Raw genomic sequence first — 24,959 nt, forward strand, 5'->3', positions numbered from 1 at the left:
GAAGTATCTTTATAAAAGTGATCAGTGACGTTACTAGTGCCGATATTTAGTTTCGCGTCTACCGCGCTGGCCTAACCTTGGATTGCAGTGTTGGATGCAGTGATGGATTACCGTGTGACGATAATGGCAAATGAAGAAAGCCTGTGCTGAGATTAGCCGTAATTATATATGACGAAGGCAGTGGCTGTCTCCTTTTTGTGTTTTGAGAAAAATGTAAGTTCGTAATTAGTAAAACTGTGTTGGTGTTCCTTATTACCATACATTCAGTATTATAGTACTGAACAGGACGAACTGGAAAGTAACAACTTCCGTAGCAGCCAATTCCGATTACCAGCCCCATTAGGTTCACGGACATGTTAATAATAAATATTGGGCTGCTATTCGATCAGATCAGGTCGGGATAAAAACGGAGATGTTACAAACTCAAATGCTGGAATGGAAAATTGTTTCTTTCCTTTGCTGTTACTTCGTGTGATAGAATTTTAAATAGTAAAATATGTGTGGAATGCTATAATTTTTAACTTAAATTTTTAATGGTAGGTAAATTCCAGAACTACATCTATTTTTTTTACATGCTTTTATTAGCAGTGGAATAATATTTTCTTCAATAAACAACATTTGTGGGGAAGTCTCCAATAAACTGCTACAAAACTGTAGCCTAAATATTACTATTTACAGAAAAGGTTGTTGCTTTTTGTGCTATAACAGTGTTAATGTCATTACAGTTATCTGTTGTTAAATATTATTTGGAGCTAAGTTGTTCCACAGAGAGGAAATCATTTACAAAAGAAACACATTGAGTAACAAAAAATTTGTATATCCGATTTAATCATTAGAAACTTTATCTACACTGAATCTGAAGTGCCTCAGTATATGAACTAGTCCTTCCGGATTCTGGCTGCTCTTGGGTCATCAGATCTGTATACTGAAAAAGTAGAAAGTGAATGTCAGACTTCAAACTCTAAAATATATTTCCACAAATTTACTACCATAGACAATTCTTACAAATAGCTATGTCATGAGCACACACCACAGCCAAAATATTACAACAGTCACATGAAGGTCCAGAATCAAACAATGCTTGAATTTTGAAGCTATTAGCTATTTGAATAGATACTAAATAGCCATGTGGACGAAGCAAATTGAGGCAACCATTAGTAATTTTAAAGATACAGCCTTCTTGTACATTGTAGTATGGTGTGAAGACAGAGCAGAAATAGATTGCTTCCCCAATGAGATTATTATGTATTACTATCTCAAATGCCAAATCTGTAGTTGTCAGAACATAGCAACCATGTATGTAGTGCATTAGATCTGCAATAAAAAACTAATTTACACTGAAAAATCAATAATGGTAAACAACACATGAACGAACTATTTCCTTACCAGTGGTGTGGAAAAGACTGAGAACTTTTTGAAAATCTAACTTAAGATATAACTTAATACACACTTTTTCTTTCTTGTCTAGAAACAAATAACATGGCTACTTTTTTAATATAAAAACAAACTTCATTACTAACCCTCATACAGACATTCAAAATTAAATGCAATACTACATCTTAACATTTCCTTTAGTATTTTCTGACGACGTTACAGAGCTCAGAAGTCAGGGAATTTCAACAATTTATGTTTGCCTTAATACAGAGTTCCGCGGCATAAACAGGGCAGGAAAGCAGTTTTCTGCAGATGCTAACACAAAGATAAAAAATGTTAATTTTTTCTCTGACTAAAATAAATACAATTGGTTTCTGCTACCTCAGCAACAATAAATGTTCCTTGAAGCACCAACAGGTTAATTATATTATTAAATGACATCGGACACTGCTAAAATTTCAGAAGTTCTGCTACTCAGTAACAGTAACAGTTTCTACAAACAATAACACAGTTAAATAGATTTTCAAACTACAAGGATACTAAGTTGGCTGCTCCATGTCTAAAATTTTTGTAGTGAATAGATTTGGTGGTTCTAAAAGACATTATAATAACTGCCAAGCCAGCCAGATCTCTTCACTGCACACACAAGATTTTCTAGCCATAACTTTCTTTACATGTATCCAGAAATCACACTAGAATTTTTAAAATTTTTCTTATTGCAGAAGCATCTTTGTGGGCAAGCACTTTGTACTGCAAAATAAGGATTTTTTCCTTCTTTTTCTATCCACATCACTTCTCCAATAGCTTTTCATCTTCTTAATCAGGAAGACTGCATGGTTTTACCAATTGCAAAATTATCTGTCCCACTTATAATTCAGTAAACACTTTACTAGCAACTGAGTCACTAGTTGGACTGCTGCTTCATTTCCTGAGTGAAGTTCATAACCTTACCCACAGTAAAAATGCAGCACATGAAATAATATGGAATCTTTCTACAAACATCCAAACACTGATGAGAAATTAACTGTATAAATGACATGCTCTGTATTTTTTTATGTTTTCATATATGGGTGTAGTTCTTCAAAAGGATCAACTTTAAGGGAGTAAGAGCTATCTTTGAACTCTGCTACCTATCTTTAACTGTTTGAAATGGAGGAAGAGACTTGTTCAGCTTTGGACAAATTTTTATTGGTGATAAATCATTCAAAACAAAGAATTTTATCATAGGTAGACTACCAATTTGTTTGTCTGAATGAAATAACGCAACATTACTTAAAAAACCCACACAAACAAAACTAATCAGCAGATTAGACTGATAATTTATGTTACTGAACAACTTTTTATTGCTGCCAATGCAATTTTTGTGACTTGGCATAAACTCTTCATCTTGTTCCTGTGATTAATGGAACTGAAGATTGCCAATGTATTCTGCCCCTTTTCATAGATTTCTCTGTGACAAGTATGAAACTCAGATGTGGAGTGATCAGTCTCTGTAGGTATGAAACTCAGTACCTTTGTCTGTTGTGAGAAAGTGCTCAACCAGTCGGCAGAACACTTGCCTGCAAAAGGCAAAGGTCCTGAGTTTGAATCTTGGTTTGGCACACAGATTCAATCTGACAGTAAGTTTTGCATGAACACACACTCCGTAGCAGAGTGGAAACTTCATCATAGGCACTATAGGTATGTTACAAAGTCCAGAAATAATGTGATAAAGGCTTTTGCCAATAAGGAAAGACAACCACACCAGAAGATTTAAGGGCATTACACGAATTATGTAATACAATGTACTTCACTAAAAATTTTAAATAGAACATGGTTGTACATACAAAGTTAGTGATAAGAGTGGAACATTGATTTTAAGCTCTTTGATTTTATACTTCTCATGATACTACACGATAAACTCATAGCCCCTGTGAAAAACCCATAAGAACAATGCTAAAAGTTCCCCGATTTTACATTTCTTTCTAGTAAGGCTTGCCTCAATTCTACATTCTTACTCAGTGCTTCACTTGACTTTGTACCATTTGACGTGAGTAAAAAACTTATGAGAGTAGGTGGAGTTAAGAGGATGTTTTAGACTGTTGTGGAGAGGGGAGATGTGAAAGAGGAAATACTGACATAATCCACAATCGGCACTGCCAACACAACTTGCAACGTTTAGCTACACCGTGCAATTTTGATACAACTACTGCTAGGTTGCGGCAGCAATGGAAAAATGTGATAGTTGACGTGAAGTGTTCTGGACCAAGTCAATATGTGATGAAGGGGCCAAGCAGTCACCTTTTCTTGTGCCACTTAAATTAAGTCTTGTGTTTTTGTATGTATATCTGATATACTGTATTCAGCGAGAATATCCATCAACCTTTTCAACTGAAATACTGAGTCTTGAAGAATATGCTTGGTCAGAATCAAGGCAATGTCTGCCATTTCTGGGTAGTGAGCTCTTATTGCCAGGCAACTTCTTACGTCACCCAACAGCCAGCCCAGCTACCACACCAAATAACACATGTAAAATGAGCTATAACACATGAAAATGAGATCACCACTTAGTTTAGCTCACTATGTACTAAGTTTACAGACCTTAGCCTACACAACATTAGAAATTACTTAAGTACAGGATTATAAAGTATAAACAGCCACAGAAGCTATAAATCAAAGTCAGTGCGAGAATCTCATTCTTCTCCTCCCAGGTAGAAATTTTACTAACACTCGAAGTCAAATGACACAACCAAATCACAAATCGATAAAAAAATAATTCAGAGGCTTCCTTTACCAGGCTACAGATTAGCTAGCTGTTTCTCAAGAAGTTCCTTGCGGGGTGGGGGAGTGGCTCTGCACGTAGAAAACAGTATTCCATTTGAGTCAATAGACATATCACAACACTGCTCTGAACAGATATTTGAAAGTTGTGCAGCGTTAGTTGAATTTAGTGATAATAAACTTCTAATTGTTGTTGTTTATAGGTCCCCTAACTCCGACTTCAGAGCATTTTTGCTCAAGCTAGAGAGGGTTCTTGATTCACTTTGTAGGAAGTACCAGAAAGTAGTTATATGTGTTGACTTCAATATTAATTTTGTATATGATTGTGCAAGAAAAAGGATGTTGGTAGATCTCCTAAATTCACGTGACCCGATGCAAACTGTGTTTTTTCAAACTAGGGTGCAGGTGAACAGTAGCACAGTCATAGACAATATTTTTATTCATTCTTCATTACTAGATGGGCATTCTGTAAGTGAAAGCGTGAATGGCCTTTCAGACCATGATGCACAAATTTTAACACTAAAAGGCTTTTGTACTCAAACAAAAGTCATATTTAATTATAAACTATGTAGGAAAGTTAATCCAACAGCAATAGAGAGTTTTTTAAAACTTGTTAAGAAACAAGAGTGGCAGGATGTTTATAGTGCTGATTATATAGATGATAAATACAATGCTTTCCGTAACACATTTCTCATGCTCTTTGAGAGTTGCTTTCCATTAGAACATTCTAAATGGCGTACTAGCAGTAATGGACAGCCCGGGTGGCTGACTAGTAAGATAAGGATATCATGTAGAACAAAGCGGGAATTATATCAAAATGTTAGAAGTAGTCACAATCAAGCTACAGTAGCCCATTACAAACAAAATTGTAAGGTGCTTACAAATTTTATTAGGAAGGCAAAGAGTATGTGGTATGCAAACAGAATAGCTAATTCACAGGATAAAATTAAAATCATATGGTCAGTTGTGAAGGAAGTGTCTGGTCAGTAGCACAAGGTCGATGATAAGTCAGTTTGTAGTAAAAATATTTCTGTTACTGATAAATTAGATATATGTACAGTATTTAACAATCATTTTCTGAACATTGCTGGTGAATTAAATAAAAATTTAGTTTCTAAAGGAAATCATAACTTTCTTGGCAAATGCCTTTCCGAGATTGACGTCTGAAATACTCCTCTGTGATACAGACAAGAGGGAGATTGAGTCAATAATTAAATCACTGAAGACTAAGGACTCTCATGGTTATGATGGAGTGTCTAGCAGAATATTAAAGTACTGTGCTGCACATGTTAGCCCTGTATTTAGCCATATTTGTAATTTTTCCTTTAGGAATGGCCAATTCCCTGAGTGATTAAAGTACTCAGTAGTAAAGCTGCTTTATAAAAAGGGAGAAAGGGACAATGTAGATAATTTTAGATCTATTTCTATGCCATCAGTGTTTTCAAAAGTTATTGAAAAGGCTGTGTATGTAAGGATAATTGATCATTTTATATATATTCTCTTTTCTCTGTGAGGTACAGGATGGGCTAAGCAAAAAGTTTCGAACACTTGGCATATTTTTTATTTGTGTTGATCACAAAATATTGCTCCAGAAGTTGGACCATTATGGAATATGGGGAGTAGCTCACAATTGGTTCACCTCTTGCTTTAGCAACAGGCAGCAAAAGGTCATTATTCACAATGTTGATAACGGCTGTGACGTGGGATCTGAGTGGGGTACTGTCAAGTGGGGGGTATCCCAGGGATTAGTGTTGGGGCCACTCCTGTTCCTTATTTATATAAATGATATGCCCTCTATTATTAAGGTTAACTCTAAAATATTTGTTTTCTGATGATACTAGCTTGGCAGTAAAGGATGTTGTGTGCAACATTGACTCAGTTTCAAATAGTGCAGCATATGATCTCAGTTCATGGCTTTAACTAACATTAAATCACAGTAAGACTCAGTTTTTACAGTTTATAACACACAATTCAACAAAACCTGACGTTTTAATTTCACAGAACGGGCATATGATTAGTGAAACTGAACAGTTCAAATTTCTAGGTGTTCAGATAAATAGTAAGCTGTCGTGGAAAGCCCACATTCAGTATCTTGTTCAAAGATTTAATACAGCCAGTTTAACTATTCGAACGGTTTCAAAAGTGAGTGATACTTCGACACAAAAATTAGTCTACTTTGCTTATTTTCATTCACTTATGTCGTATGGTATTATATTTTGGGGTAACTCTTCCCATTCTAAAACTTTTTGGCTCAGAAACGGGTGGTTTGGGCAATAAGTGGTGTTAGTTCACGTACCTCTTGTCGACCTCTGTTCACGAGTCTGGGTATTTTGACATTGGCCTCTCAATATGTATATTCCTTGTTGTCGTTTCTTGTTACCAATATTAGTTTATTCCCAGAATAAGCAGCTTTCACTCGGTTAATACGTGGCAGAAATCAAACCTGTATTTGGATCGGACTTCCTTAACTCTTGTGCAAAAAGGTGTGCAGTATACCGCTGCATCCATTTTCAATAAGCTGCCACTCGAATTCAAAAATCTTAGCAGTAATCCACGCACTTTCAAATCAAAGCTGAAGAGTTTCCTCATGGGTCACTCCTATTCTGTCGAGGAGTTCCTTGGAAAATTAAGCTGATTCTTATTCTATTGCTGATAGCGTTTACTTAAACTTTTGGACTTTTTTCAGGTTCATGAACATTTATTTTTATCTGTTATTACTTTTATGTTGTAAATTCATGTACTGACATGTTTCATGACCTTGGAGATTTGCTCCTCAATTTGGTCCTACGGAACTTGAAGCGTAAACAAATAAATAAAAAAGAAATTTCAGAATTTTATGTCATACAACAGACTTGTTAGAAAACAGTGGGTTTTGCCACTATTAATACTGTTGGGTATGTAACTGGAAAGACTATCACTTCTGCTAATGATGAACGAGGTTATTGAGCCATTTCCAAATACACTACTGCCACAAATTATGGCTCAGAAATGAAATCTGTGGCAATTTGTAGAAGTGTTGCACTTCTGTCATGTTTTGAAAGATTCTCTTCAGTCATTGTTGGTCCTGTTCTTGCAGAATCCTTTTCAGACCACAGTGATGATGGAGATTTGATGTTTTACCAGGTGCCTGATATTCATGGTACACTTGTGAAATGGTCATAGGGGAAAATCCCCATTTCATTGCTACCTCAGAGATGCTGTGTCCCTTTGCTTGTGTGCTGACTATAACACCAAGTTCAAACACACTTAAATTTTGATAATCTGCCATTGTAGCAGCAGTCACTGATCTGACAACTGCACCAGGTACCTGTTGGCTTTGCTGACCACAGTGCCATATTCTGCCTGTTTACATATCTCTGTATTTGAACACGCATGCCTATACCAGTTTCTTTGGCGCTTCAAAGTACATGCCAATTGCATGTGTTTTTGCTCATATTTTGGGGGTTTTAACATTTTCCTCGATTCTGCATTTTCCTCAATTTTGCGTTTTTTAAGTCTGAAGCACATGAAAACATACAATAAGGGTTTCACTGCAGCTGTATTGAATAAGTTGTATCATTGAAATCATTATTTCATCTACATCTACATGATTACTCTGCAATTCACATTTAAGTGCTGGCAGAGGGTTCATCGAACCACAATCCTACTATCTCCCTACCATTCCACTCCCTAACAGCGCACGGGAAAAACGAACACCTAAACCTTTCTGTTCGAGCTCTGATTTCTCTTATTTTATTTTGATGATCATTCCTACCTATGTAGGTTGGGCTCAACAAATTATTTTAGCATTTGGAAGAGAAAGTCGGTGACTGAAATTTCGTAAATAGATCTCGCCGTGACGAAAAACGTCTTTGCTTTAATGACTTCCATCCCAAATCGCATATCATATCTGCCACACTCTCTCCCCTATTACGTGATAATACAAAACGAGCTGCCCTTTTTTGCACCCTTTCGATGTCCTCCGTCAATCCCACCTGGTAAGGATCCCACACCGCGCAGCAATATTCTAACAGAGGACGAACGAGTGTAGTGTAAGCTGCCTCTTTAGTGGACTTGTTGCATCTTCTAAGTGTCCTGCCAATGAAATGCAACCTTTGGCTTGCCTTCCCCACAATATTATCTATGTGGTCTTTCCAACTGAAGTTGTTCGTAATTTTAACACCCAGGTACTTAGTTGAATTGACAGCCTTGAGAATTGTACTATTTATTGAGTAATCGAATTCCAACTGATTTCTTTTGGAACTCATGTGGATCACCTCACACTTTTCGTCATTTAGCGTCAACTGCCACCTGCCACACCATACAGCAATCTTTTCTAAATCGCTTTGCAACTGATACTGGTCTTCGGATGACCTTACCAGACGGTAAATTACAGCATCATCTGCGAACAACCTAAGAGAACTGCTCAGATTGTCACCCAGGTCATTTATATAGATCAGGAACAGCAGAGGTCCCAGGACGCTTCCCTGGGGAACACCTGATATCACTTCAGTTTTACTCGATGATTTGTCGTCTATTACTACGAACTGCAACCTTCCTGACAGGAAATCACGAATCCAGTCACACAACTGAGACAATACCCCATAGCTTGATTAGAAGTCGCTTGTGAGGAACGGTGTCAAAAGCTTTCCGGAAATCTAGAAATACGGAATCAACTTGAGATCCCCTGTTGATAGCGGCCATTACTTCGTGCGAATAAAGAGCTAGCTGCGTTGCACAAGAACGATGCTTTCTGAAACCATGCTGATTACGTATCAATAGATCGTTCCCTTCGAAGTGATTCATAATGTTTGAATACAGTATATGCTCCAAAACCCTACTGCAAACCGATGTCAATGATATAGGTCTGTAGTTCGATGGGTTACTCCTACTACCCTTTTTAAACACTGGTGCGACCTGTGCAATTTTCCAATCTGTAGGTACAGATCTATCGGTGAGCGAGCGGTTGTATATGATAGCTAAGTAGGGAGCTATTGTATCAGCGTAATCTGAAAGGAACCTAATCGGTATACAATCTGGACCTGAAGACTTGCCCGTATCAAGCGATTTGAGTTGCTTCGCAACCCCTAAGGTATCTACTTCTAAGAAACTCATGCTAGCAGCTCTTCGTGTTTCAAATTCTGGAATATTCCATTCATCTTCACTGGTGAAGGAATTTCGGAAAACTGCGTTCCATAACTCCGCTTTAGCGGCACAGTCGTCGGTAACGGTACCATCGGCACTGCACAGCGAAGGTATTGACTGCGTCTTGGCGCTTGTGTACTTTACATAAGACCAGAATTTCTTCAGATTTTCTACCAAATTTCGAGACAATGTTTTGTTGTGGAACCTATTAAAGGCATCTCGCATTGAAGTCCGTGCCAAATTTTGTGCGTCTGTAAATTTTAGCCAATCTTCAGGATTTCGCGTTCTTCTGAACTTCGCGTGCTTTTTCCGTTGCCTCTGCAACAGCGTTCGGACCTGTTTTGTGTACCATTGGGGATCAGTTCCATCTCTTACCAATTTATGAGATATGAATCTCTCAATTGCTGTTGCTACTATATCTTTGAATTTGAGCCACATCTCATCTACATTTGCATAGTCAGTTCGGACTACTTTATGTGTAGTTGATTAAATGAACAACAATTAATGGAATTGTAGGCAATCAACTGATCATAATATCATGTTAAAATAACTAAATGTGATTTATCACAAAATATATCAAAATATACATATATTTCCACATTGTGATAACTACTTCTAGCACTAGGTGTAACCAATGACATTTCTCTTTACTCACTAGAATCTGGTTGTAGTTTATCACCTTTCTTTATCCTTCACTTCTTTTCTTAGTTTATTCTTTACCTAGTTTTTCATGAACTACCATTTATAACTTCTCAGACTTCCAAATCAATATCTACTGCAGATTTCACTCTCAATTTCACTATTGTACTGGGTGCCAGTGTTCTTGCCTATAGACTCTAGCGAACTGATAGGCTGAAAAGTGACGAAGTCATTCCATCTTTTTATATTCCTTACATTTCATGTGACTCCTCTGATCTTATTGCCATCTTCATATAATTAGGCTCCCCCCCCCCCCCCCCACTGCCAGTCATAATTAAAATTGCTATGTCTTCTCTTGCCTTAGTTTATACAAAACTAATTTTCTACTTGAGGCTTGTGCTAGTCAATGAATGCAATAAAAGTTCATATTTAAAGATGCAACAGTTGGGTTGAAGAATATTGTAGACTGAGGTAGTTATCAGATTTTAAAGAGATCTCACATGGTTAATAAAAAAACCTCCTCCCATACAGGGTACTTTTTATCCTGGTTCTTCGTAATTAGTTTGGCCTGCAATCCATATGTAGCATTTTAGTATTTAGTATGCGTACTGCGCAACTTATTCTGAACTATGTACATCTTACAAGACCCATTCAATAATCTGCTAAGCAGATTCCCTCTCTAGTTGACTTCCTTCAATTCAATGAATAGCTGAAATTGAGACCTCAGTATTTTACGTGTTATTTACCAGCTCCGCATCTTGCCATCAAGTCTTCGAATGAAGCCCTGGTGTAATGACAGAATTCACAACATTCAGTGATTTAAGGCTGTGTATCACATTTTTGTTCATTTGGAGAGGTGCATATGGGGCCTGAAGATGGCATAATGAAATGCTGTAACTGGTAGCCTTCAAAATAAAGTAAAATAACATCTTAAGTTACATGGCTGTTGGTGAATTTTATTGACACTGACTATTACTTAACCAGTCGATGCCCCCTGTCCATAATGGACTACCAGAGATCAAATTTATTTTGTTTCTGATTTGAATGTCTGGCACTATTGTGTCAAAGGTTTCTAGCTTCAAAATGGTTTCTGTGGGAGTCTCAATGAGTTATATCTCTTCAAAGCTTGCTCTGTATTGGTGAACATCTTCACGTGTTTGTTGATCTTACCAGCTGGAATTTTCTATCCCACTCACTGATGTTAAAAAAACAACCACAGCAGTTGCTACAAACATGAAATTGAGCCATAGTATCACAATTTGTTTGCACACATGCCGGAGGAAAATGTTTAATGCACTAATTAAACTATAGGTGGTCCTACAACTGAATGTCTAAGTAAATTCAAAGACTAAGAAGACAGTGGTCTTTGGTTTTATAATAGCTTCTCCTTTACATGATTGAGGAGCAAATATACATGCTATTCAAAGGCATCTAAACTGTTCTGGCATAGCCCCTAGCGCCAGAATGAAGGAGGAGGAATGCGGGACCACAGAAGGTGGTGAGGCGACGTCAGCCAATAGCTCACTGACAAGGACTGCGCCACAATAGGAGCGACCTCTGCAAGAAGTGAATATAAGCACTGCTCCTGCCAGCCTCAGCTGGACATTAGTGGACAGGATTCGCAGACTATTACCACGGCCTAGCAGAGAGTGCTACCATATCAGATTGTAGTGATCCATCTCCATTGCTTGTTAGATTTATGTTGCATGTCGCCCATCACTTGCGACACCTTTGTACATTTAAGTTAAATATTGTTAATCTGCTATATAGAAATAAAACTACTAATGTTATTTGCTTGAGTTGTTGTATAACATTCTGAGTACTCGGCGTCCCTTAGGCGCCCTATATGAGATGAGTGGACAGGACGCAACATAAACAATGTTGTTTAATGGTTTGAATGTTGCCTAATGTTTAATGTCTATTCCAAGAAAGAATCATCTTAAGCACACGCCTTCAAGCTGTATATCTCACTACACAAATACTCTACTCCCAACCATTATGCCAAGTTTTCTACTTGCTAAACATGTAAATGAAGTAGTCAAGTCAATAAAAAGATGCAGTTCACTTGAAACTGCTGAAGTGAGATAAAAGCATCATTTATGACTGAATAGTTGCTGTATTCCGGCATTATGTGAGCTAGAAGCCTCCAGACATTGAATAACTAACTGCATATTTTGTGCTGTGTCCATTGTTTACTGTGTTCGTAGCCAAGACGCTTCTTACAGTTTGTTCGATTGTGCAGCCTCATGGCTGCCTCCCAGAACCCAACAGATACTAATTCCTTCTGATGGCCTTCCCCTAATACTCCACGATATATCCCTCACCAGAGTTTTCGTTATCTCTAGTTTCTACAATATGGGCAGGAAATCCCAGAGGGTGCTTAGATAAAGTAAAGTATTACACATTCTCTGGCAGACTTTTAGACATCCGTGTCGTACGCCTTTATAATGAGAGGAGTCACTGCCAAAAGATTTGACACGCATGGCTGACACTAGGTAGTGATGAATGAGAGACCAAATGGCTTTTCTCTGTTTTGGGGATTACAATGTTATTTTATAAATTTTATTGTCATCTCAGAATAACGACACTTTTTCCTCGTGTGATTTGAAATTCATGCAATTTTGGTGTGTCTTTAGGTTTATAATGTGATTAATGGAGTTGAATAACATTTACAATCAACATAAGCAACATGGTGCACAACATCCAAAGTTTGTTGAGGCTGTTCATAGATGGTACACTTTTGTGTGGATACAAAATTGTAGTAAATGTGGAACATCTGCAGATGGTCAACTCTGACACACAAATTGGCATTTTACCTCAATGTAAACAGATGTGCATAAATATGGGAAAAGACCAAGAAGGTAATTGTTTTGTTACATTATCAGTGAATAGTCAATGCAAGCACACACAGAAATTAAATATCTTAAAAGTACAGATATGGAGCTATTAAGCATAGAACAATCACATAAAACTGATTATAGGAAAGGCTGTTGCAAGATAAGATTCATTGAAAGAATCATCAGATAATACAGTCCACCTAAGAAGCAGCTAACTTACGAAACTTGTTCAACTGATGTATCAGTATTATTCCACAGTCTGTGATCCTTACTAGGTAGGATTGACACAGGAAATAGAGAAGAGCAGTATGTTTTGTCATGGGCCTATTTGGGAAGTGAGAAGGTGCAACTCATCCAATTTCAGTGGCCAGTGCTACAAGAGAGGCATTACACACCTAATCTACATCAACATACATACTCTGCAAGTCATTGTACAATTCTTGACCGACTGCACCCTAAACAACTTCTAGACACTTCCTTTCCACGACTGTCCCATACACAAAATTATGTTGGTGGCAGCAGAATTTCAAATGTGGGTTCTCTAAACTTTCTAAGTAGTGTTACTCAAAAAGAAAGCCGCCTTCCCTCCAGAGATTCCCATGTGTGTTCCCAAGACATCTCTGTAATACTTGCAGGTTGTTCCAACCTATAGGTAATAAATCTAGCAGCCTACCTCTGAATTGCTTCGATGTCTTCCTTTAATCTGACCTGGTGCAGACCCCAAACACTCTAGCAGTTCTCAAGACTAGGTCACACTAAATTCCTATATGTGGTCTCCATTACAGATGAACCACACTTTCCCAAAATTCTCCAAATAAACTGAAGTTTACCATTTGCCTTCCTTACCACAACTGGCACATGCTTGTTCCATTTATCATTTTGGAATGTTATGTTCAGATATTCAAATGATATAGGTGAGCCAAGCAGGACATTACTAATGCTGTATCAGAACAAAGGATTTAATCACCTTGTTTACTCCTACAGACACTAACTGCTGCTCACCCTGTCTGCAAGATCCTTTACGTGCATAGAAAACAGCAGCAACCCTATTAAACATCCCTTTCCTCTGATGAACACTTGCTGTTGAGGACAACATACAGGGTTCTACCTCCAAGCCACTCATACATCTGGGACTCTATTCTATATGCTTGCACCTTAATTAACAGTCTGCAGTGTGGTACCATGTCAAAGGCTCTCCAGAAATCTATAAATAAGGAATCTGCCTGTTGCCCTTCATCCATAGTTCACAAAGTACCATGGGAGGAAAGGGCAAGTTGAGTTTTGCACGAGTGGTGCTTTCTAAAAGCACACTGGTTCAAGGACATAAGTTTTACAATCTCAAGGAAATTTATGATATTCAAACTCAGAATGTGTTCAAGAACTCTGCTTCACAATAAATGAGAGATTCATGATAAATGCAAACTAAGTAAGGAGCCAATGGTATAGAACACACTCTGCAAAACTGAAAAGAGATTCCATCTGGATCTGGCAACTTACTTGTTTCTAACTCTTTTAGTTGTTTCTCTACACCAGGAGTGTTTGTTACTGTGTCACACATACGGGATTCACTGTGACGGTGAAATGATGGTATGTTTGTACAATTCTACTGTGTGAACGATTTCTTAAACACAAAATTTAAAACTTCGGCTTTAATTTTGCTATCTTCCACTACCACACCTGACTGGTTGAGTGATTTTAAGGAAGGCTTAGAGCTGCTTAGTGATTTTATACAGGACCAGAATTTTCTCAGGTTCTTGGCCAGATCTTTTACTAGGGCATGACAGTGGTGGCAGTTGTACACTTCACACACAGATTTTTTTCTACTAATCTTTGCCCGTCTTCATATGTGTTTTCTCTTTTGAACTGAGAATGCAACTGTTTTTGCTTCCTTGGCATTTTCCAAATGTTACTGTTGAACCATGGTGGGTCTTTACTATCCTTATTTCACTGACTAGGCACATACTTCTCCACAGCATCATTTACAATCTGTTCAAACTTTTGTCTGTAATTGCTGTGGGTCCATCATATTGGAACTAAACGCTGTCAATTCCCTGTCTAAGTGAAATGCTAGCAACTACTTATCTGCTGTTATAGCCCCATCTCTATACTGATGTTGATAAGGTGTTTGTAGCTACATAGTCTGAAACATTTTCAAAGCAAGCGGACTGCCAAACTAGCTGCTCAAGAAAGTTTTTAGAAAACTGTGTTCAAAAGTACTTTGTGTGTCTGCACCTCCTGCCATAAGTCTGATGGTTTGCTGTTAAAATTTTGAGAATTTGTGTTTCGACAAGGATCAACTAACGTACTTCTTCCCACCCACATACATCTCTCAAAAATATCATGAAGGTGAAATTAGACAGGCCTCAAATTAAAGTTTACCACCGATCATCCTTATTGTGCACTATTTCACGTTTGTAGCATAGAACTGCGGAAGGAACAGTGGTACTTTAAATACTGAGCTCGTTTCACGAGACATGAGCATGAGAAAATGAAGTAGGCCAGGCATCATGCCCATGGTGTTGTTACAGACAAAGCAGAAGATAACAGACTGGGGATGGTAGGAGAAGAATCGGCCCTGTTCTTTTCAGGGGAACCATTCTAGCATTTGCCTCGTGACATTTAGTGAAACTACAGAAAACCAAAATCTGGATGACTAGATCTATGTGACTATTTCCATCTGGCAGATTAGGGGCCAGATAAGGTTCAAATGGCTCTGAGCACTATGCGACTTAACTTCTGAGGTCATCAGTCGCCTGGAACTTAGAACTAATTAAACCTAACTAACCTAAGGACATCACACACATCCATGCCCGAGGCAGGATTCTAACCTGCGACCGTAGCGGTCGCCCGGTTCCAGACTGTAGGCCAGATAAGGCAGTATGATTCTTGTGTAACAGCAACAGACATATTTTTTCTGGTTAATCGTATCAGAATCTTTGTAATATATGTACATCACTTGAGAGGCATTAAAACTTAAAATTAATTATATTATGATACACAAACTGTATAGGGTGCATTCACACAGCTGGAAGTCAGCATCTTCAGTTACAATAGATTTCATTGGATGGGTTGATTGTAGCACTTTACAGCTTGTGTCAGTTGATATGCATCTTACAATGGTTTCCTTACTGTCATGATGTTACCAGGCAACATACTTTCAGTGTTGGCTTGTACTAAACGGTTTTCTTGACCTGTTCTGCTTTCCAAAAGAAGGAGAATTTATCATGTTATAAAATTATGAAAAGGATAGATTGCTAATCATCATAGTGTTGAGATGCTGAGCTTCAGACAGGCACAACAAAAAGACAGCTAAACAAGTAAGCTTTCGGCCAAAAGGCCTTCTTTTGAAGAAGACATGAAAACAAACAAACAAACACACACACACACACACACACACACACACACACACACACACACACAGAAATGCAACTCGCACCCACATGCTCACTGTCTCTGGCTGCGAGGTCAGCCTGGCTCAACATCTCCCCTACCCAATGAGTCTATCCTTTTCATATTACTGTCACTGTTCCTTCTTGGATTTTCCATTGTTTGATTTTATCATATTAGAAAGTGAGGTAGATTTCTGCCTTGAAGTAAGATTCAAAATGGAGATTAGCGTCTACTGAAACCATGGTGGGTTGCTCAAGCTTAGGTTGCCAACTACTGCAGTATGTGTGCTGGTTAATCATTGCAGTGTGTTATGTTGAATTTGGCAGTTTAATTGTGTTTCCTTAACTACTACTTACACTTTAAGCATTAGTCTCTGTCAGGAAACTTGGCACTGGTCAGGGGCTGCCTCTGATAAGCAGTCATTGACTAGCAAAAAAAAATCATGCTGTTCAGACTGCTGATGTTGGTCATCACACAACTTACAAACACATACTAAATGGAAATTTCAGCAATAATATAATGAAGTGCACTGGTTACAGCAATGCCCTCTCATTTTAATAAATTCAAGATGTAGGAGAACATGAAAGCAAATTTTAATCTTTGACAGTCAAAGAGTTTTCCTCCTGTAACTGCAGTCATAATGAAGAGAATAAGGGGTGTGTGATGGATCAACATACAGCATAACTCCCATATATAGCATTGCGAATGACAGTATTTGGACTTTAGAACTTGTTCGTAGATTTTTACTGTTCATCCTTTTTCCTTAGCATAGAAAGGAGTCACTTTATTCCAGAAGCCCAAAATTCTCTTTCTGCTTGACTCTGCATTACTTTTACATGTCACTTTTAGTAATTACAGATGGGTTACCAAACAACATAACTTAATTTGGTGTTCACTAATTAAAATATTTATTACTAAATAAAAGCAGCTTTTGTTACCTGTGTATAACTCCTTGTACCTACGATTGTTGCCATCATGAGAATAGTAATTGTATAATCCAACACCTGCTAATCCAAATCCAATCAATGCCATAAACGAAGATCCTATTACTTCTGGTATCTCATTCCATCCCCTCTTAAACAATGCGACCACTGAAAAGAAAGGCTGTTGTGAGTAAAAATTCTCATACTGAGTTATCCATATAGTTTCATTGCACATTTTGAGTTCCAGGTGACAATTTAACCTGTCTACCTACATGGGAAATGGCCAACAAAATGAAACAACTGAAATGTTTCAACACACAATCAGGAGCTGGGGAAAAAAAAAAGAAAAAACACCATGCAGTATGGATTAGTTAATTTTCTGAACTGGGGCTTCCTTTGTCGGGCAAAATAGAATGAACCAAGATGAAGAGTTAATTAAAAAGGTAACTCAGGACTCTGTCAACCATCAAGGAATGGGAGCGTGCAAGAGGAGAAATGAACATTTGGTTCTGAAAATCAGTGATTTGGAGAAACATTGTGCCTATCACTGGTAAGAAATTAGCACTTTTATTTCTTTTCTGCAAACATTCAACTTAACTCCAGAACATATACTCAATGATCCGTTGGAATGTGATTTGCTGGAAGCTTACTTGAAAAATATAATTCTTTTGGTTCATAATGACCTGTAGAGGGTTCTCTCTGAGAATGTTACACATTACCACTGGCGTATCTTTTCTTTTAAGCAAAATGCGGCTACTTATGTAAGTATTTACAATATCTGCTGGTTAACAAATGATGGTGGTCCACACAGATGAAAGCATGATGCAGATTGCAGTGTTGCTGGTCCAAGCAACCGATGTGAAATGCGCATGGAGGGGCTCTGCAATTGGAGAAAGCACGTATCCTGCAAATAATGTGTCTTGCTTGCTTATGTAAAATATTTTTGCTTATTTGCTAAAGATTCAGTAAGTAACACCCTACAATCACGTTTGATGTTCACACTGGCTATGTTGTCTCAGCAAAGTGCTCTGAACACTTCACAACAATCACTGACTGTTTGAGAGTGTGTGATGTCAGGTGCACAGCACAAGCATAAACTTAACTGTTGTCATCTATGCCTCCAACTATGTACAACAATCACCAAACTTCCATGTTGCTTAATTTTGTTCATTCCTACCAAACACTTAACATGTTCATTCTTCTTTGAAACAAAATTTTCAATGCTTATGCAATCAACGGTGTTAACAGTACAGGATGGTGGGCTGCTAGATGTAGTATCAGGAGAGCTTTGTTGAGGTTGGGGTGAACTTTGATCTCATCCAATTTTTACATTGATCTTATTTCATTTTAACTCTTTTCTCCTTACTTGTTTAATCTTTTATGAATATTTATGATTTTATGTGTTTTATTTTCAAACCATCTCCATATGCCATTACCATTGTCAAACCCCACCTTGCATACCTACTACAGCTACCACAACCTTCCAAACGGTACACAGCCAAGTGCCTAAACACATCCACCACCACAGTTTTGAACCTGTCCTCCAAAAGCCCAGTACTGCAGAATTATCAGTCCTTTCCAAAGGCCTCACCTTTTGTCCACTCCCAAAATTCTATCATGCTGGGCCTATTAAAGACCTCTCAGTCTCTACATTGGTATCATTTTTTTGTTATCAACCCTAAAAATGAGACTCAACCCAAAACCAACACTGAACCCTACCTCCCTCAATTTACTCCTCCATCTAACCATTGTCCCCCCCCCCCCCCCACACACACACACAACCATTCTCTCCTAATCATCCCCTGACGACTTTCCAGAATTTCCTAACCTAAAAAATTGCTACAATTTCATCGTCAAATCCCTCAACATGTAAACTACCCTCATGTTCACACAAAGAACCACAATCCACAACCTAATAGTGATCCCAGCCTCATAATCTCATCTATTAACAAAGTTGCCAGGAATAACCTGGCTGAGAGCCCCTCTGCCAGCAATCGGATACATCCACCAATAAGTCCTGCCACCATGAGCCATGACAGAAGTTCAGGAGATTTCAATTCCCTCCTCTCAAATCTGTAGCTCCATCCCAGGGCTGCTCCCATGAGTATCTCCCTGTCTATAGACTGCCATCTTCTACATGTTTCCTAAAATACATAAACACAAGCACCTAGAATGAACTGTGGCTGGATACTGTGCTCCCAGAGAGAGCATCTCTGCCCTTGTTGAATCAGACCTCCAACCTACTGCCCGTTTTCTACCTACCTACATAAAAGACACTAATCATTTGCTCTACCGACACTCCACAGTCCTTTTACCACCCAGCATCCTGCTCATCACTGTCAATGCTACCTCCCTCTACAACATCCTCAATGTCCAAAACCTGCTGCCATTGAAAATTACCTTGCCCAATGCCAGACTGTCTCTAAACCTCCTTCCTGGTCATTATCATGACCAGTAATACCCTTATCCAAAATTACTTCTCCTTTGAAGGGGCGTCACCTATTAACAAATCTGCAGTATTGCCATGACATCATCATATGCTAACCTATTGATGGGCCATCCAGAGAAATACTTCCCAGCCGCTCATAATTGCAAGCCTCTGACTTGGTTCAGATGCACTGATGAAGTCTTCATGATCTGGTCCAAGAGTGAGGACACCCTATATATAGATTCCTACCATCACGATCTGGACCAAGAGTGAGAATGTCCTGTTCAGGTGGTGGTGGCGGTTGTTGGGATGTGTAAGGGGGACTAAACAGCGAAGGTCATCAGTCCCCCATTCCAAAAACAAGCGAGACAAAGTCGCAGAGCAGATAAAACCCCAAGGGGGAAGGAGACTGCCCCCCCCCCCAGGTGCTAAAGAACACAAATTAGGCAACGAACACTACAGAAAAGAAGAGTACGGACGAACACCAGACAGAAAGAAATAGAAGAGAAGAAGATGGCCGGAGACTGGTTGACTGACCACGACAACAAAAAAGGGAAAGAGTCAACCATCTCACGGCACACCAGAACAGCAACAGGCACAAGGACAAAAGACACAGAAAGGGAAAGGTGCAGGACCTCCCTAAATCGAACCATAAAACGGACTACCACGGATAAAATTTAAAACGTTATCAGCCATGGAGGCATCGTCAGATAAAACCAAAGCCAAAGTGCCCGGGAGATTAAAAGATTGCCGGAGTGTGCGCAGTCGAGGACACTCCAGCAAAATGTGGCCGACCGTCAGCCGGGACCCACACTGACACAGGGGGGGATCCTCCTGACGCAAGAGATGGCCGTGCGTCAGGTACGTATGGCCGATGCGCAGCCGACACAGGACCACCGAGTCCCTGCGAGAAGCCCGCAGGGAGGAACGCCACACGGCGGTCGTCTCCTTGACAGCCCGCAGTTTATTCGGGGCTGTCATGCCACGCCACTCAGCAGCCCACATCCCAATCAGCTTACGGCGCAACACCATCTGCTGGTCGCGAGCCGTAAGGCCGACCTCCAAAGCCGGGGCGCCGATCGCCCCTTTAGCCAGCCTGTCGACACGTTCGTTCCCCGGGATGCCAACATGACCGGGCGTCCAAACCAAGACCACCGAACGACCAGAACGGGCAATGGCGGAAACAGACTCCTGTATGGAGGACACCAGAGGAGAGGAGGGATAGCAGCGGTCGATGGCCTGAAGGCTGCTCAGGGAGTCACTGCAGATGACGATGGACCCACCTGAGCAGAAACGCACATGCTCAAGAGCGCGCATGATTGCCACCAGCTCTGCAGTAAAAATACTGCAGCCAGCCGGCAAGGAGCGTTGCTCAACATGGGCAGCGTGAGCAAAAGCGTAGGCAGTGCGACCATCAACCAGGGAACCATCCGTGTAGACAGGCTCACAGCCCGGAAATGATTCGAGGAGCGCAAGAAAACGGCGACGGAGGACCACAGGCGGAACCGAGTCCTTAGGTCCCTGTGCCAAATCCAGACGGACGGACGGCCGGGACAAACACCAGGGAGGCGTAGGTGTACGGACCCGGAAGGGAGGCAGAAGAGGGAATGACCCCAGGTCTGACAGCAGGGACTGGACACTGACAGCTATGGAAAGCCCAGACCTAGGTCGCCGTTCGGGCAGATGGAGGACCATAGCAGGGAAAAGCAGGCGACGATTGGGATGATCTGGCGAGCAATGAACGTGGACAGCATAGTCGACGAGCAGACGATGGCGGCGAATCCGCAGCGGGGGAACCCCGGCCTCCACCAGTAGACTATCCACGGGGCTGGTGCGAAAAGCGCCAGTGGCAAGCCTAACCCCACAGTGGTGTACGGGGTCTAACAACTTCAACACTGAGGGGGACGCAGACCCATAGGCCAGGCTCCCATAATCAAGCCGGGACTGCACAAGGGCTCTGTACAACTGCAGCAGCGTGCAGCGATCTGCACCCCAAGACGTGTGGCTAAGGCAGCGGAGGGCGTTGAGGTGCCGCCAGCATTTTTGCTTCAGCTGAGTAATATGAGGAACCCATGTGAGCCGGGCATCAAACACGAGTCCCAAGAAGCGGCAAGTGTCCACCACCTCAAGCAGGTGGCCGTCGAGGTAAAGTTCAGGATGAGGGTGGACCGTCCGACGCCTGCAGAAGTGCATAACTCGAGTCTTGGCTGCAGAGAACTGAAAACCGTGAGTCAGAGCCCACGATGCTGCCTTGCGAATGGCGACTTGCAGCCGGCGTTCGGCGACTCCCGTAGTCGTGGAGCTAAATGAGATGCAGAAGTCGTCGGCATACAAAGAAGGAGACACCGACGACCCCACTGCTGCAGCCAGACCATTAATAGCCACCAGAAATAAGGAGACGCTCAACACTGAGCCCTGCGGGACCCCATTTTCCTGTATATAAGAGGAACTAGAGGTGGCACCGACTTTCACCCGGAAAGAGCGGCGCAATAAAAAGCTTTGAAGAAAAGCCGGGAGCTGACCACGAAGACCCCACTCATGCAACGTGGCGAGGATGTGATGCCTCCATGTGGTGTCATACGCTTTCCGCAGATCGAAAAAGACAGCAACGAGATGCTGACGTCGGGCAAAGGCCATACGGACAGCTGATTCCAGCCGCACCAAATTGTCCACTGCAGACCGGCCCCGACGGAAGCCACCCTGGGATGGAGTGAGGAGACCGCGCGACTCAAGGACCCAACACAAACGCCGCCCCACCATACGTTCGAGCAATTTGCACAAAACGTTGGTGAGGGTAATGGGACGATAGCTGTCCACCGCCAGTGGGTCCGCACCGGGCTTCAAGATGGGGACAATAACACCCTCTCGCCATTGCGACGGGAACACACCTTCGCTCCAAATGCGATTAAATATCGCGAGAATGTGTCTCTGGCAGTCCCTGGAGAGATGCTTCAGCATCTGCGCGTGGATGCAGTCTGGGCCTGGTGCTGTATCAGGGCAATCGGCGAGAGCAGCGAGGAATTCCCTCTCGCTGAAAGGGGCATTGTATGTTTCAGAACGACGCGTGTGAAATGAGAGCGGCGTCCGCTCGGCTCGCTCCTTTAGAGAGCGAAAGGCGGGGGGATAAGATGCAGTCGCAGAGCTCTGAGCAAAGTGCGCGGCAAGCCGTTCAGCAATGGCGGCAGCGTCCGTGCATACAGCGCCGTCCAAGGAGATCCCAGGGACACCGAAAGTGGTCTGGTGTCCATAAATCCGCCGTATCCGGGACCACACCAGCGAGGGGGAGACACGGGAGCCCAACGATGAGACATACTGCTCCCAGCACTCCTGCTTACGCCGTGTAATCAGACGTCGGGCGAAGGCACGTAGCCTCTTAAAGGCGATGAGGGTCTCGAGAGACGGGTGCCGCCTATGACGCTGGAGGGCCCGCCTACGGTCGCGAATAGCCTCAGCAATCTCCGGCGACCACCAGGGTACAGCCTTCCTCCGAGGGAGTCCAGAAGAGCGGGGGATGGCAGCCTCGGCTGCCGAAATGATGGACGTGGTGAAGACACGGACCACCTCGTCAATGTCACCCTGCGGGGGACACTCAACGGTTGCCGCGGAAGTAAAACGCGGCCAGTCAGCTCTGTGGAGGGCCCAGCGTGGCAGACGCCCAGAAGAATGACACTGGGGCAGTGACAAATAGATGGGAAAATGGTCACTGCCACACAGGTCAGGATGCACCCTCCAGTGGAGGGATGGGACAAGTCCGGGGGTGCAAAGAGAGAGATCGATGGCGGAGAACGAGCCATGGGCCACACTGAAATGTGTGGGAGCACCGGTGTTCAAGAGGCTAAGGTCGAGCTGAGCCAATAAATGCTCCACGGCACGACCGCGGCCATCGGAGACAGTCCCACCCCATAGAGGGTTGTGGGCATTGAAATCGCCCAACAACATGAAAGGTGGCGGCAGTTGGGTTATCAGAGCAGCCAGGACATGCTGCGAGACAGCACCATCCGGTGGAAGGTAGATACTGCAGACGGTAATAGCCTGTGGCGTCCACACCCGTACAGCGACAGCCTCTAAAGGTGTTTGGAGAGGGACAGACTCGCTGTGCAGAGTGTGAGCGACATATATGCAGACGCCACCAGACACCCTTTCATAAGTTGCCCGGTTCTTAAAATAACCCCGATAGCCACGGAGGGCGGGGGTTCGCATTGCTGGAAACCAAGTTTCCTGCAGAGCAATGCAAAGGAAAGGATGAAGGCTGATAAGCTGGCGGAGCTCAGCTAGATGGTGGAAGAAACCGCTGCAGTTCCACTGGAGGATGGTATTAGCCATGGAGGGGAAAGGCGTGAAGGGACTGGGGAGGCAGATTACGCCTCCGAGGCCCCTGCTGCTACCGAGTCACCACTTGGAGAACAGCCAGCCAGTGCGTCCGAGGGACTGGCGAGATCCATGTCCTCAGCGGACGCCAGAATCTCCACCTCATCCTCAGACGCAGAGCTTGTAGGAAGCGGTGGAATGGGTGCCACCGCAATATCGGTAGCCTTGGGGAGTTTCTTCTTCTTCTGCTTTTCGCGCTGCGCCTTTGGTGGTTCAGGCTGGGAGGGCGTCACTGGGTCAGTCTCAGGGACAGACGACGACCGTGTGTCCCGATGACCAGGGACCGGCGGTTGTTTGAGCCACTTGCGGCTGTCGGCTTTGGAACCGTTCGGAACGTGTGAAGGGAGGTCCCCAAGGGACCCCTTCCGTACGAGAGTAGCCGAAGAAGTCTTACGCTTCTCCGGCTGGGAAGGGGGAACTGATGTCCCCGATGGTTGGGGGGGTGTTGCTCCTGAAGTAGATGGAGCAGGAGCAACAGTGGGTTTAGTGCCCCCCACCATCAAGGGGGCAGGTGTGGGACTTCGACTCTGAGAGCTGCCGGGAGCGGAGGGAATTGTAGAAGGAGTGACAGTTGCGGCATAAGAAGTTGTCATGCGCACCGGATGAAGCCGATCATATTTCCGCTTCGCCTCAGTGTACGTCAGGCGGTCGAGAGTCTTTATTTCCATGATCTTCCGCTCCTTCTGCAGAATCGGACAGTCTGGCGAGCAAGGCGGATGGTGCGCACCGCAGTTCACACAGATCGGAGGCGGCGCACAGGGATGATCAGGATGGGAAGGTCGACCGCAATCGCGACAGACGAGGTCGGACGCACAGCGTGAAGACATGTGGCCGAACTTCCAACACTTGAAGCACCGCATCGGGGGAGGGATATACGGCTTGACATCACAACGGTACACCATCACCTTGACCTTCTCAGGTAACGTGTCACCCTCGAAGGCCAAGATGAAGGCACCGGTGGCAACTTGACGATCCCTCGGACCCCGGTGGACGCGCCGGACGAAATGGACACCTCGGCGCTCCAAGTTGGCGCGCAGCTCGTCGTCGGACTGTAAAAGGAGATCCCTGTGAAAGATAATGCCCTGGACCATGTTCAGACTCTTATGGGGCGTGATA

At 42.3% G+C, this 24,959-nt stretch overlaps 1 protein-coding gene across 2 annotated transcripts in view; it reads right to left on the reverse strand.

Annotated features, from left to right (window-relative positions):
* Nucleotides 1–801: 801 nt before the first annotated feature.
* LOC126253149 (uncharacterized) overlaps nucleotides 802–24,959 on the reverse strand; it is a 49,059-nt gene continuing 24,901 nt past the window's right edge. For both annotated transcript variants that reach the window (XM_049954294.1, XM_049954293.1), the window contains exons 2-3: nucleotides 17,063–17,215; nucleotides 802–925 (exon numbers count right to left, since the gene is read on the reverse strand). In XM_049954294.1, the coding sequence (XP_049810251.1) occupies nucleotides 879–925; nucleotides 17,063–17,215 (200 nt within the window). In that variant the 3' untranslated portion in view covers nucleotides 802–878. The remainder of the gene's footprint in view (nucleotides 926–17,062; nucleotides 17,216–24,959) is intronic.

Source organism: Schistocerca nitens, chromosome 4, assembly GCF_023898315.1.
Source record: "Schistocerca nitens isolate TAMUIC-IGC-003100 chromosome 4, iqSchNite1.1, whole genome shotgun sequence".
Classification (NCBI taxonomy): Eukaryota; Metazoa; Arthropoda; class Insecta; order Orthoptera; family Acrididae; genus Schistocerca; species Schistocerca nitens.